This window comes from Psammomys obesus, unplaced genomic scaffold (assembly GCF_907164565.1).
Source record: "Psammomys obesus unplaced genomic scaffold, mPsaObe1.curated_primary_1811, whole genome shotgun sequence".
In the NCBI taxonomy this organism is placed as follows: domain Eukaryota; kingdom Metazoa; phylum Chordata; class Mammalia; order Rodentia; family Muridae; genus Psammomys; species Psammomys obesus.
Genome location: NW_026594216.1, coordinates 479,685 through 495,593, shown reverse-complemented (window position 1 = coordinate 495,593; position 15,909 = coordinate 479,685). Strand labels below are relative to the sequence as shown.

The following is a 15,909-nucleotide window of genomic DNA, read 5'->3' as shown; positions in this document are numbered from 1 at the left end:
ACACACACACACACACACACACACACACACACACACACACACACACACACTATGCATGTGTGTATATGTATCTGAATAAATTTTACAAAATGACCCTAGGAAAAGTTCAAGAATACTTATTACAGACTTTTACAAAGATTATTTTTAGAGCTTATATACTAACTTACAATATTAATTATATAGGGATGGGAGAAAAGGCTCAATGATTAAGAGTGCTTGCTGCTTTTTCCATGAACCAAGTTTAGTTCCCAGTTCCCTTGCTGGGATTCGATGCACTTTTCTGGCAGGCATTCATATATACATGACATACAGAGACACACAAGGGAAGACATTTTAAAATGAAAATAAATCTTTAAAAACAATCATGCACTTAGACACACACACACACTCATGCATGTGTGTGTGCACACGTGTATACATTTTATAGACTTTAAGCTCTTACTTTGTCCTTGGGGTTCCAGTGTAGTTTCTGTACTACATCAACACCCAAATCGCTACTGTACAAAATTGATGAGCAAGTGAGCACTGTAAAAAAGTAAGTCAAGGAAGACTCTCGGAGAACTGAATTTTTACAGTTGTAAATCATAAAAAAAATATTATATATACATATGTGTGTGCGTGTTTGTGTGTGTATAATCACTTTAAAGACTAGCTTTTGTTAATATGGTCCAATTCTATTTCTTTAAAGAATTAATGTCACATGTCAGTACTAAAACTAAAGATCTATCCACAGTAAATAGGAAATGGTTTACAGTATGCCCTTTCCTCTTTGCTCAAAACTAGCAGCTCTACCATAAATTTCCAGTGAATAAATTTTTGTAGTGAGCATAATACTTCTTCCTTGTCTTCTTTAAAGTATGACTATGCCAAATATTATTTTTGTTCCTGGCTCAAGTACTTAATGTCAGTCTGAATTTCATGCACAAATGTACAACGTTCTTTAGTCTAGATGTAGTTCTTTAGTCTAATGTATAACGTTCTTGAAAGGGTTGGGGGAGCTGCAGCAATGCCTCAGCAGTTAAGAGCACATGTTGCTCCTGCAGAGGCCCAAGATTTGGATCCCAGCACACACATGGCAACTCACAGCCATACATAAGTTCAATTCCATGGTATCTGATACCCTCTTCTGGTACCAGTGGCCACTAGGTATACACATGGTGCACTTAGATACATGCAGGTAGATACCTATATACATAAAGTAATCTAAAAAGTTAAAAATTTAAACATGGTACTTACATTGCCTCCATTTGTTTCATTATTTTATTCTCTCTGAATAGAAAATCAAAGGATACTGCTAAGTGCACTTACTCCACACCAGATAACCAACAGCAGTCGGACCCAGAAGACCTGTTTGCTGTGAATTTTGGGCTGCATTTGGTAAGAAAGGATGGTCTGAACAAACATGTATAATGATCCCATACCAAAGGCAAGGACAGCGCCACATATATGTGCAACAAGTAGTGTTGATTTCTGCGAAGCAGAAAAAAGTCAGTCAGTGAGAGAAACTAAGAACACATTGACAATACATCATTTCAAAGCACAAGCCAGATAATTCAATAGGGCATCTGCTGCTTGGAGAAGCTCTGCAGATAACACAAATCACTTCCACAAAACTGGAAGATTATAGTGAAACCAGATGACTTCATTTGCCAACAATGAAAATGGTAACACATATCCGTGAATTTTGTTTTACTTATTTAACATTTTTACTTGGTTTTATTAGATGCCAGGTACCTTTTAAAGCCATTAATATGTAAATGAATGAGATAGACACTCAGCATTCAGAGTTTATAGTCTAGCAAAGGTAAACAAAAATAAATAAACCTCAGAAATGAGGACCTAGATAATAAAGGTAAATAATGGTAATACTAATAAAAAACAGAGCAAGTTGGTTAAAGAACAGAGAACTAGGGATATCAGGAGAAGAGAATTTAAATTTAAATATAATTTAATGCCCTTATGGCACTAGTTTATTACTGATTATGCCACAGGGATCATTATTAGTTTGTATTGTTCATTCCACAGAGATTATTATGTTACAATATTCCCCTTATTACATTTAATTTCTATCATTATACATTCCATCTGTTTAAAAGTGACAACCCAACAGTCTCAAATTTCTACACCCAGTGTTTTAAATCAAAGATTGCTCGAACCACTGTTTTGTTTTGCTTTACTTGATGGTGTTTATATTGCCTTTGGTAGAAAAGGCACATCTAATGCTTGGCACAGAGGGAGCATAATGACTAAGAGAACAAAGAAAGGGGAGGTTCAGTTTTCTCATTTCACATCAGATGTACAATCTACAAACCCAGTTGATTTGCTGTCTCTCAGTTAATTCCTACAGGTGATTCTCAGAGTACAGAAATTGTGGATCTGACTCTTCAAAGGCACCAGTTTCTCTTCTCAGAAAGAGAGAGCGAAAGAAAGAAAGAAGGAGGAAGAGAGACAGAGGGCTAGTTGCTCAAAGGCTTGGATATTCTATCTGAAAAAAAAAAAAAATCACCAAAGCCCCAAGAAGATAATCTCTTGCCATCAAATAAAACTTCCAGTGTCAGGAACAGGTTACATCTAAATGAGTTGTTGGCCAAAAGGGGCCTATGAGAACCTCCAAATAACTCAGGGTATTGTCAAAGTTATTGGTTGCTCTCTGCAAACTGATGGTAAGGCCCCATTGCTGAAAACAATACCTACACATTGAGAAGCCATGCTGTTACCTAACTAGGGCCTTTTCCCCTACTGACTAGCGTTCATGGTATTGAAGGTGTACTCTGAATGTTACCTCACCAGAAAGGTAAAGACCAACCCAGCTGCAAACTCTTCATTCCCCAATAGTGATCTGCCTGCAAGATACGCTGGTTCAATAGTGGTACAAAGGCTGTAGCAGTAACCATCCACTAGTTGATTATGAGTTGGAACCCTGTCTGACACTGCCCGGGATAGCCAAAAACCTGAGATTAGAGAGCTCATAGACCTAGGGGAAAACCAAATACTAGTGTTCCACTAAAGGGACATAGCAATAAAATGACTTCCACAACTGGAAAATATGCAGAGTCAGAAACCTTGTAATACTAAGTCCTAAATGGGATGCCTTCATCAAACCCCTTCCCTTAGGGTTCAGGGAGCTATGTAGAAGACAAGACAGAAAGAGTGTAAGAGCCAGAGGGGATTAAGACAGCAAGGAAATAGTGCCTCACAGACACAGTAGAACTGAGACACATGTACTCAGAGACCGACAACATGTATAGATGAGGTTCTAACATGAGAGAAGTGGACATGAACTCCCATCTCTAACCAAAAAGCTATTTCAAATTAACAAATGCTCACAAAGAAAAAAACTTTATTGTCTCCAATGGAGTCAGCTGGGTATACAAAGCACACTTAAGGACATCCCATGCTCAGCAGATGAGCAAACTCAATGGTATTTCTGAAGATGTTTTTGTCTTGTGATGCTCTATTTTGGGCATTTTTATACTTACTGTTCTCTTGCTTACATATTATGGTTCTCAATTTTGTGTATAAATGGGTTTTGTGCTTAATTGGGTTTAATATGTGTTTGTGTGTGGGCGTGTGTGCATATGCATTTGTTTTTTTTACTTGTGTGTGTGTGTCTTTTGGTCTGTTTGTTTTCTAAAGAGAGAAAGAAGGTATGGAGTTAAATAATTGAATGGGCGGAAAAACGGGGAGGATCTGGCAGGAGAAAAGATGAGAGAGGGGAAATTGTGATCAGAATGTATTGTATTATAAGACAAGTATTTCAATTAAAAAAGTTACTAAGCTTGGCACAGTGGCCCACACCTGTAATCCCAGCACTCAGGAATACAGAGACAGGTAGATCTCTGTGAGTTCTAGGCCAGCCTGCTCTACAAAGCAAGTCCAGAAACTAGGTATTTTTTAAAAAACCTGCAGCTTTTTATATCTAGTTTCATAATTTTAGAAACTAGGAAACAGAGGAAAAGAACTTAAGATTCCTGAAGACCGTATGATGAGACACAAATGCTCTGGATCAGCCAGCACTATCGAGAGCATGGATGAGAGCCAGCCCCACTGACACTCCAGCTTTGAGGGGTTAAGTTTCTTTTTGCAACTATCCATTTCATGATAGTTTCAAATGAGAACCCTAGAAAGGTAAATCATATCTTCCTACTTAGTAATCCATACCAAATCTCCTGAAGGATAAATCTCCAGAAGGGAAACAGTCTTCTAAGTGGACACTGAGGAACCTTTATGAGGACCCAAAATGAATAATACCTCCCATTATTCATTCTGTTGAATGTTACATATGCATTGCACAAAGGTCTTCAATATTCATTAAATTATATTTTCAAATACCACATTCTTATAATTATTGGGTTTTCCCTTGAATACATGAAACCATATAATACTACTAATAAGAGACTTTATTCCCAACCATTTTAGTACCTTAGTGTCTCTCAAAAAGTTCCTAAATAATTAATGAGAGCTTATATGCACTTAGTTGTACACTAGGTGCTAGAGCTACAGTGCTGAGCAAACTACTTCACTTAAAATTAATGAGAAGTGTAACAAAAATAAATAAATACAAATGTAAACAAGCATTGATTTTTTTTAAAAAATGAAACCCCAATAAGAAGTATGAGGTATCAGCTTTCTAAGGCTCTAAAGATACAAAAAGAAAAAACTCAGAATACACTGTAGTAGGACCCAGCAAAAGATTTCCTAGGATAGTGTGGTCTTTACTGAGGTCTAGATCTATTTAGGCTCGAGGCTTGTAGCATACTCAAGTAGTTATGTGAAAAAGTTAAATAAACTTGCTTTAAGGAACAACAACTAAATGGGCTAGCACTATATAACAGTAGCAACATTAAGAACAGTTACAAAATGAAGCTAGAGAACCAAATTACAGAGGACTTTGATCAGTTTAAATATCTGAGTTTATCAAATTATTTTTTCTTCTGTTTTGGAGACAGGGTTTTCCCTGCGTACCCTGGCTGTCCTCGAACTCACAGAGATCCACCTGCTTCTGTTTCCGAAGCACTGGATTAAAGACATGCACCACCACCACCTGGCTAAATTATTTTTCTTTTACTGTAAATTTTGTGGAGGTTTAAGCAAGACAACAGAGGACCATTTTTTTTTAATGGAGACTAAAGGAAAGTAAGAGTAAATACAAATGAAAAATTCCTTCAAAAGAATTGGTAGGAAAGGAAGGAGAAATAAGAATAGTAAGCAAAAGAATTCAGGAATTATTTAAGAGAAAAAAACAGTAAGTCATCACTATATTCAAAACAGTGCTAACTCTCCTCCAAACATGCACATTATAAATGATAAAAGGGAAATGATAGCATTCACAACTTTAAGTGGTGAACTCTCATTAGGAAGAAAGGAAGTGGATATTGGAGGTGGTAGCATCTGTGGATAAAGGGGCCAGCAAGGAAGCCATGAGTAAAAGTCAGAACATTCAAGATGTCCAAAGGTGAAGGACGAGGTATAATCATATGTGTGTGTATGTGTGTGTGAGTGAGAGAGAGAGAGAGAGACTGACAGACAGAGATAGAGTCAGAGAGGGATAAAACGCTCAGATTCAAGATGACAGAGCCAAGGGAGCTGGTGTGTAAAAGTGAATGAATGCAGAAAACAAAACACAAATACAGCAATTGAGAATAAGAAAGGAAGGCAGCCAACACAAGCTGTCAGGGACTCCAAAAGCAATTTGCTGGGTTGGGTACATACTTGGGATTAATTTTCACCATATAGGTGATGAGATACTGTTAAATTGCTCAAGGGAAAACTACAGCAAAGAATCTATATCTATTCCCTAAACATTATTTGAAACAAAATAAATAAAGTGTAGATCTGCAATGTGTCACTTATTATGTTTATCAGTTTTGCCTGATCCTGAGGACAAAGCACAGTGAAGTCTGTAGTAAGTGTCCTGAGCACTCTGAGAAACAGTTCTAATAATGTATGTCTGTTTGGATAACCAAATATGAATTTTCCTAATAGTGACAGCAGCTGTTTCTAGAAGTGTCAAATGACACAGCTAAGTTCTGTTAGGGAAAAGACAGGAGCAGCATGTGACTTCAGCTTTCCATTTTACTACACCCACACACTCAGGAAAATATCCACACTGGGTTAAAAAGCAAACCTGGAAATTTGCCACAAGAGAAAGTCCTAAACAACTCAGTATCCCAAGCACAAGGCCGGCCTTGTTTAGTTTGATGATAAGGGTATCATCAGGATTCAGTGCATGAACTTGCTTGTAACGAACATACATGGTAGCAATACCTGGGAAGAGAGAATGTGAAAAACAACAAAGTAATGAGTAACCATGGGAATAAAGTGCCGTGAAGAGTTCACAAAGGTCAGTGCTATCCAGACACAGACTGTCCTTGTAACATTAACTTGAAAAGAGAATGAAAATCAAAACAAAACAACATAAACCTGTAGAGCTAAAAGAATTTTTACAGTCGTGCCATGGAACTACTTGAATCTCTGTGTGTCTGAGTTAGCCATTTAAGCCATTTGCTTTCCCTGGGCCTCATGTCTACATCTACTTGGTATAAAACTTAGAAAATAAGTTTGATGTCATTTGAAAAAGACTCTCATAATATTTTTTTTTTACATTAAACCCACAGTATTTATAGGATCAACATCAAAGTCAACAGTAGAATCTGGATGGGGAGTACACAGACAAAACAAACGAAAAAGTTACCTCCTCATTCTTGTATTGTTTTATTTTAGGTGACCACAGGTAGGCTCAAGCAGACACAGCAGTCAATTACACAAGAAAACAGCCAGCTTTACATACTCATGTTTCAAGAGAGGGCCAAATCAAACTGTCTACTGCAGAGTTATTGCCAGACAACTCAGAAGTATAATAAACATGACAGATACATGCTTTGTAGACGTTTCTGAAGAATGTAGATAGAAAACACATTTATTTTCCTAATTTTTAGTTTTTCAATATTCTTTTACATCTATATTTATTTGTGTGTGTGTCTGTCTCTGTGTGTATGTGTGTGTGTGTGTGTGTGTATGTGTGTAAGTCACTACTCAGCCTTTGAAAGCTGTTACTCTTCTTCCCCCATGTGGTTTCTGGATATAAAACTCAAGGTTGTCAGGCTTAGTAAGCAAGTATTGTTCCTTCTGGAGCCATCTTAGCATCCTAATTTCTCTTTTCAGGCAAGGAAATAATAATATTGAATTGATAGATAAAATTATATTAAATGACCATATTTAATGATAACATTTTATTAAATTAATAAAAATCAGTTTCACAAAAAAAGAGCTTGAGTATAATACCATACAGTGAGTTCCGCAGCATTAGAATATTAGCCAAAAATGAAAACATAAATGCCATTTCTACTCTTAAACTTTTAAACTGCTTTTCACGAAAAAATTGTGGTTGTAGTCAGTTTTACCTTCATCTAATGATGTTGTACTGGTTGTGTAACAAATTTACCTACGGCCCCAAGGAATGTTTAGGTGTGACTGTAATCTTTGTTTAGATAAATTCATTTATAACCATATAAGTATTTCTTCAAAATTTATTTCTATAATTTGGTATTTCTAACTGAACTTTTCTCTCCCCATTCGCTCTTCAAAGGTAGCAATATAACTGAGAGTTTTCCTTCTTTTCGTTTGTTCAGGAATATAAATTATAATCTGTATTTTAGTAAAAACATGTTCTCAAGTAACTAGAAAATTAGTGGTGATACAATGTTTAAAGAAAGATAGCAATTTATTCATTTTGTGTGCTAAAACCACTCTCGCTTCTATTACTTACCTAAAACTGCAGCAATATTTAGCATTACTCCAAAAAGGCATCTTTCTGGAGGTATTGTCCCAGTGTCACTGAAATACAAAGAGAAAGTATGTAGGGTTCTTACACTACATATCCTACTATAATAGAAGCTATCTTAAGACTCTTCATCCTTGAAAAGCCCTTGAACTCAACTCATATATTTATAAAGAGAACATAATTTGAGTTTAAAAATATTTGCCTACCCATTTTCTGTCATTTCAGATCTTTCTATTTCAACACAGCAGAAAAAAAAAAACAAAAACCAACTAAAAAAAAAATTATCCTTGATATGTTAAAAGTATGTTGTGTATTTACCCAAAGTTAATCACTGTATCAGCCTCACCAGAATATTCTGTAAGCAGCACTGGCCCTTTCATTGCTCTTCTCTTTGTACTTGTTGTTGACTGCGTGTACTTCAATTAACATCTATTCATCAATTGATCATTAAAAATACTTATCAAACAACACCATTCATTAGTTATTGTTTTACAGTTTCTATTACTGTGAAGAGATAGCATGACCATGGCAATTCTTAGAAAGAAAAATGCTGGGGCTGCCTTAAAGTTCAGAGGTTTTGGTTCATTTTCATCAATGGAAGGAGCCAAAAGTTCTACATCTGGATTGACAAGCAATAGGAGAAGAGAGTGACACAGGGCCTGGCTTGAGCTTCCAAAACCTGAAAGCCCACACCAGTGACACACTTCCTCCAAGAAAGCTATACTCACTCCAACAAGGCCACACCTCTTAATAGTGCCACTCCCTGTGAGCCCATGGGGACCATTTTTATTCAAACCACCACAGTTACCATTTCTGGAAAAGAAGGAAAAAGTAAAACAAATCTGACAAAACTTCCACACTCATAGACTTCACATTCAGGACCCATTTTGAGCATCTTCTTACTTTTAACCTTCGATCACTCTTCTAGGAGACAGTGACTGACAAGACTCTGCCAGGTTCCTCAAAAGTACTCGCCACACTGCAATGCAATGGCTCTATTTATATTCCTATTCTCCAGGGCACTGCGGACTACTAATAGACCCAGATAGAAAACAAATCTATAGAAACTATAAATCTTTGGGCACATTTTCTTTTGTCCTTAAGTCTCAACTTTTTCATTTAATAACTGGAACTACTCCTTCATTCCCAGCTTTGATGGATCAATACAAGGATGAAATAAAATATGAAGTAATATATAAAAACTGTATATAATGGATAGTGGAGAGATCCACTGAGCATTACTGTCTTTACTTTTCCTCAAACTACTACAAAGATTAAAAAAGACAAAGTTGTTAGTCTTGAAGTAAAGCATTACAGAATATACAACTGTTGGTTATTGCCATGCTATAAGGGCCACTATTGCACCTTTCAAGATATCTTTGCTGTATTGCTCATTGTTGTACTTTGTAGGCATCACAACTGGGTGGGACTATTGATTGCTCTTCTGTTTAGCAGCTTGCATAGCTCATTGTAATACTATGAAAGCTAGTCCTCAGGGAGGAGGCTTCTAGGTCATATTCAGTTTGAATTCTCTAAGTCCTGTGTCTAATGTACATGTGTCCTCACCAATAGGAACCTACCTTTAAACTCTGTGAGGCAACCAAGAGCAACAGCTGTAGTTTATACTCTTTGGGGAATTGCGTGGGCTCCCCTGACCAACAAGACAAAAGAAGCTTCTCATGCCTAGTACTTGGGCTTATGCTAGGCAGCCTATGGCTGTTGCAGGGAGAATTGTATTACCCCCAAATGGCAAATTTTCATTCAAACTACATATTGTTATATACAAACATTTGTATATATTATACGTAAATTCAGGTAAACATAAAATAGTATGATTCCACATGGCTTTTTTTCAAACATCCTTACTATTTGGAGGTAAGGTGTGCAGATGAGAGAGAGCATGCAGCATTTATTTCTGGGTATGTGTTACCAAACTCAACATAATCTTTTCTAGACTGATCCATTTAGCAGAACACTTTATAATTTCATTTTTCTTTATAGCTTAATAATATTCTGTAGTATAATTGTACTATCATTTTATTATCCATTCCTCAAGGACAGTTAGATTGCTTCCATTCCCTAGTTATTGTGAATAAGCTGCCCAACTAAACCATCTAGTTTACCACAGTCTGCCATTTTCTGTGTTAGAAAGGTTATCTATCTTTTTAACTTCATTTTCCTATAAAATTGGGAATAACACTATTTCAAGATCCAGCTATACCACTCCTGGGTATATACCCAAAAGATGCTCCACCATTCAATAAGGACATTTGCTCAACTAGATTCATAGGAGCATTATTTGTAACAGCCAGAAGCTGGAAACAACCTAGATGTTCCTCAACGGAGGAATGGATGCATAAACTGTGGGACATTTGCACAATGGACTACTACTCAACTATTAAAAACAAGGAAATCATGAAATTTTCAGGCAAATGGATAGGACTAGGAAAAAAAAAAAAAAAAAACAAAAAACACCCTGAGTGAGGTAACCCAGAAACAGAAAGACAAACATGGTATGCATTCACTTGGTAAGTGGGTATTAGCTGTATAATATAGGATAGCCATAATAAAATTTACAGATCTAAAGAAGCTAAAAGCGAAGTAGGACCCTAGGAAGGATGCTTAAATCTCATTCAGAATGGTAAATAGAATAGACAGCAGTAGTGGTGGAAAAGAGGAAACAGGATGGAAAGCTACTATAAGAGGGTCTTCTGAAAGGCTCTACCCAACAAGGGATCAATGCAGATGCTGAGACTCACAGCCAAACTTTGGGCAGGGCGCAGGGAGTCCTATGGAAGAGGGTGGAAGGGCATAGAGGGACAGGAGTACAACAAAGCTAAAAATTCTGAGCCCAGGGGGTCCTGCAGAGACTGATGCTCCAACCAAGGACCATGCAGAGAGAGAGGTCCCCGCTTTCAATTTGGTTTTAAAATTTTTGCTCAATTTTAATTTATGTTTATGTGTGTGTGCCTATGTGGATCAGGAGAAGGCATCAAATACCCTGGAATTGGAGTTACAGGTAGGTGGGAACCAGTCTATGATGGTACTGGGAATCAAATGTGGGTTCTTTGCAACAGCAAGCATTCTTAATGGCTGAGTCAGCTCTAATGACTTCCTGTTTTAAGTAGTTTCATCTTATCACAAATTTGTAATAATTTCTACTGCTTCTATATTTTAAAAGAAGTTCGAAAGATGGCTCTCAGCAGTTAACAGTACTTGCTGCTCTTACATAGGACCTGGGTTCAGTTCTCAGTATCCACATGGCTACTTAACAACCCTCTGCAATTCCAGTACCAGGAGCTTAGATGTTCTTATCTGGCCTCCATGGGCAGCAAGTATGCATTTGGTACTCATACATTATAGGCTAAATATTCTTAAGAATAAAATTTTAAAGTGGTTTCAAACACAGTACATGTGTCTGATTATCCATAATTAAGTTGTTAGTAGGTTCAAAATTTAAAAGAGTATCTAGCCAGCAGGTTATGAAAAGTAGGATCACAGTTCCTAGGGTAAAACAGCAGGCACAAATCTTGGTTCATAACTAACTGAGCTGTACACCATTGAGCAAATCACAAACCTTTCCAGGACCTTACCCTTCTGCAATACAGTTACTGAATGTATTGCAGATTTAGTCTACAATGAAGCACTATGGGTAGATGTTAGGCCTAAACGAGGCCTTTAGATTACTGGGTGTGTGCACTTACTGGGAATCACAAAGCTCTGGCCCCCTCCTAACTTGCTTTTGCTTTCAGGTCATGAGGTAAGTGCTTTTGTTCCCTATGTAATTCTACTACCATGATGTTTTTTATTTATTCCAGGCTCAAAGCAATAGGACCAACTAATCATGGTCTGAAACCTCTACAGTGATGCACCAAATAATCCTTTTCTCCTTATAAGTTGGTTATTTTAGATATATATTACAGTAACAGAAAGATGACTACAGATCTTCTGGTCTTAATTGAGGATGAACTTCTCTACCTCACACAGATGGTGTAAGGATTCGATTACCTAACATGAAGAAAACTTAAAACATTACCTTGTCACACAATGAATCAATACATTTACCAATACTACTCTGTTTTCCTAACATTACTATTGTTTGCAACATTTTTTTTTTTTTTTATTTCAAGAGGAAAGCAATTCTAATTCCAGGTTCTGAGGCAAGCTCAGGACACCAAGAAGTTAGAATCTATTAAACTGACTCATCTCACAGTTCCCCTATTTCTGTATTTCATGGGAAGAATCAAACGCAAGTTCTATTTTATGTTCCCTACACTAAAATGGCAGTACAAAAACTTGAACTTTCAAATGAAAATTGAAATGCCAGGTTCAATGCAAACTACAAATTAGTCATAAAGACTCTCCATGGTCTGGGAAAGTAGCTTGGCGGCAGAGCACTTACCTGGATTGTGTTCAATCCCCAGTACTGAAGGTGGGGGTTACTTCCATGTGACAGATACATTTCACTGACCTGATAAAAGGCAATGCAGGATCAACATGGTGGAGTGTTACTGCAGTGATATATGAGAACGTGAAGGTAGCAAATGTCCAAATTACAAGGGCTGACGGAAGGAAACTGAGGCCCTGCTGAAACCACCACATTTCAGACAGGTCTTCTGAAACAGAAAAGATGAGATAATGGATAAGTTTTGCCAGCCCATGTTAGCCATCCACTCCCCAAAACTTGCACTTTCTCTGCTCACTTTGCAAGCATCCACACACTTGTAATCTCATCCTACAAGCATCCTCCCCACATCATCCCAGCACCACCTCTTCACTTTATTAGAACTGAGAATCACCTATTGGCCAGAAACTTGCTTTATATCTCATCACTTCACATATAACGAAGTACCAACCCTGTTTTCCTATTATTTCTTTCGAGTCTACCTTCTATTTCCATCTTCACTGCTACTATTCTACCAAAAATGTTATCATCTTTGGGAAGATTATTAAAATAATTTTCTAACTGGAACTTATGATGCTATTAAGTATAAAGATGCCTTTTTGCATCATCATACCTCACTGATAGCAAAACACAAAAACGTGCAATTCTTTCATACAAAACGCATAGTATTTCATATAATCTACACACACATTTTAAGTAATGTCTATATTATAATAATGTACATCAATGAGAAAGTTGTTTATATTATCCAGATAATAAAAATACCCTTATATTTCCAATATATCTGCATTTTTCCCTAATATTCTCAATCCACAATTGGTCAAATCAGTAAATGTGATGTTCTGTTTCCTGGGGGAGGGGGGAGGCATGGGGGAACCTACTAAAACCTTTGTACTCTCAGGACTGGCAAGTGTCTTGTACACTGATGAGTTGACTAGGCAGTGTAGACTCTAGCCATCCTTAGCAGGAAACACTGAGGCACAATGAGAGGACTGGAACTTTCCTATCTTAATCAATCATGCCTCTGTAACGCAGTTTCTTTCAAAATTCAAGAGACAAATCAGATGAACAAAAGAAGTGGTGGAGGATGTCTGTGATCCATAGCATCAATGCCAGCACAGGAGATATACAAGTGGGGAAGAGGGAGGTCTTTGAGTAACAGAGGGCAAATGGGGATTGTTAGGTTGTGGTATATTCTGCAGCAGGGCCATAGTTTCAGTGGTCAGACTCTCTAAACTGTACCCTTCTCATCCATGTTTTGGTGGCAGATTGGTTTTCTTTTGTGTGTGTGTGTGTTTGTTTTTCCTCTGTCAGCCAAGTTGACTCCAAAACCTTGAAATACTGAGGTCAGTGGCTCTCCTACCTCAGTCTCAGCCTGCCTGCCTGTATATATGTGTGTGTGTGTGTGTGTGTGTGTGAGTGTGTGTGTCTGTTTCTCTCCCTCTCTTGGAAACAAGGTCTCAGGCATTCCAGGATGGCCACATTAACTGTTGGGGTTCCAAATGTGTGTGCCACATGATACCTGGTCCATGGGATTCTGAGGCTCAAATCCCAGCCTTCAGGTATACTAGACAGTATACAACTGTCTAGTATAGTTGCTGACGGTACAGCAACTAAGCTGTATCAGATTCTTAAGAAGACAGGGTCCACAGAATTTGACTTGTGACTATGGATGGTAGGGAGAAGACAGCAAAGGATGTAGGACTTAAAAATTCAAAAAGGACCATGGTAATATGACCACCACAGGGTTAACCCTGATCACAGTTCAGGCTTCCATCATCAAGACCAATGACTCAGAGCAATGCAGTCAGGAACAGGAGGGCAAGTAAGGCATGCTGCTAGTCACTGCCAAAAACAAGGACTTCTACTGCGTCATCTTTAGCATCCTGAAGAACACTAGGAAGTTGATAGCTTGCAAAAAACTATAGATGGCAAAGGGGAAGTAGAGGAATATTTGCATGACAACAGAGTTCTCGTGACTGATACATAGCTGCTCTGCTAATTCAAGAAACCTCTCTTAACTTCCCCACCCAGAGAGAAGAACTACTTGCTGGACCTGCCTGTGAGTAATATGGCCATGGACGGCACACAAACGAGCCAGCTGGGCCCCAAGGTGCTCAATGAACTCAAAATGTCCGAAGAATACAACAGAAATGTGGGCTCAGCACTTGCAGGCATACCACAGAGCAGCGTGATGCCTGCCTGTGGCTATCATCACCCTCACACCTTGTCTACACGTTTTTATTTTATTTTATTTTATGCATATGGGTGTTTTGCCTGTGTAGATGTCTGTGTACCACTTGTGTTTGAGAGGCCAGAAGAGGGTGTCAGAGGCCTTAGAGCTGGAGTTACAGCCAGATGGTTGTAAGCTGCCATGTGGGTGCTGGGAATTGAACCTAAGTCCTATGAAAACGTAGCCAGTGCTCTGAACAACCCAGTCGTCACTTCAGTTCCAACCTCTACACATACACCAAGTGTAGCTCTAGCTCTACTTCACCAACAAGGACACAATCACACTAAACAGTGACATCTTGTTTGGTTTTCCTTCCTCACTAAACCTTCAGTTTTAGGAGAACAAGAAACAGTTGATTTAGTCACTATTATATTCTGGTTCCTACACAAAGGATTGAAAAAAAAAAATCACCTAAATTCATACCACATGCCACCTTCTTCTAAACGCCAGACTAAAGAGTTATATACAAGTCATAACAGGTCAAGAATATGAATTACAGTTTCATTTACTTAATTTTTTTGAAATTTAATTTTCAAAAATATAAATACTTTAAAAGTAATTGTTCCTAGTATTTCCCACCAACTTTGTAAATACCAAATCAAGTTCCTTGAACTTGAATAATGCTTCACAGACTTTTACTTCCTTGTCTCAGGCTGACTTTCTCAAAAATGAAATTGCAGCAACTTTTAATTTATCTGCCTCAATCATATGACAAGTTACAACACAAGAATATCTATTTTGTTAAGTAAGCATATTTTCCTTTGTTTCAAAAGTTACCAGTATATGCTTAAGTAATTTTTTGTCTAAATTGTTGCAATCTTCTAGGGTTTTCCCAAAGCTTTCCTAACAGTCCTTAACATGCTATCAACGTTTTCATTTCTTTATGTATTTATTCTCCTTGGTAATTCCTTGTCAATGTCCTATAGGTGCTTTCTCTAGAGTGGGCTGCTGAGAGAATAATGCTGATGGGTACATTTCTTTTTTTCCCTTCTCTCTCTTTATTTTTTATTTTATTTTTTGTGTTTTTGAGACAGGGTTTCTCTTTGTAACAAGCTCTGGCTGTCCAGGACTTGTTCTGTAGGTCAAGCTGGCCTTCAACTCACAGAGATCTGCCTGTCTCTACTTCCCTAAGTGCTGAGATTAAGGGCTTATGCCACCACACCTAGGGGAAAATGTTTTTAGTCATCTCTTAAATGCTCCCTCAATTCCTGTTTACAATAATTCTTCTCTCAATTCTGCAGGAACCAAGTTCTATTACTTGTTGTTTTTGTCAAATCTTACATGTGATTTTTCTTAGAGTTTGAACTCTTAGAAACCTGTAATGTGACTACATATATTCTAAAACACATTTTTTTTCAAGCAGTTTCTTTTTCCTTCCTTCCTTCCTTCCTTCCTTCCTTCCTTCCTTCCTTCCTTCCTTCCTTCCTTCCTTCCTTCCTTCTCTTTCTTTCTTTCTTTCTTTCTTTCTTTCTTTCTTTCTTTCTTTCT

The 15,909-nt window shown here is 37.6% G+C and overlaps 1 protein-coding gene across 3 annotated transcripts in view; it reads right to left on the bottom strand.

The window, feature by feature from the left end:
- The window catches only part of Dram2 (DNA damage regulated autophagy modulator 2), a 24,804-nt gene that overhangs the window by 3,041 nt on the left and 5,854 nt on the right, over positions 1 to 15,909 (bottom strand). The window contains exons 3-7 of one of the 3 annotated variants that reach the window (XM_055618123.1): positions 12,255 to 12,399; positions 7,769 to 7,836; positions 6,128 to 6,267; positions 1,293 to 1,470; positions 443 to 525 (exon numbers count right to left, since the gene is read on the bottom strand). In XM_055618123.1, coding sequence (XP_055474098.1) covers positions 443 to 525; positions 1,293 to 1,470; positions 6,128 to 6,267; positions 7,769 to 7,836; positions 12,255 to 12,385 — 600 coding nt within the window. In that variant the 5' untranslated portion in view covers positions 12,386 to 12,399. Of the gene's footprint in view, positions 1 to 442; positions 526 to 1,292; positions 1,471 to 6,127; positions 6,268 to 6,694; positions 6,894 to 7,768; positions 7,841 to 12,254; positions 12,400 to 15,909 lie in introns of those variants that run through there. The other 2 variants (XM_055618124.1, XM_055618125.1) reach the window with 2 other exon arrangements.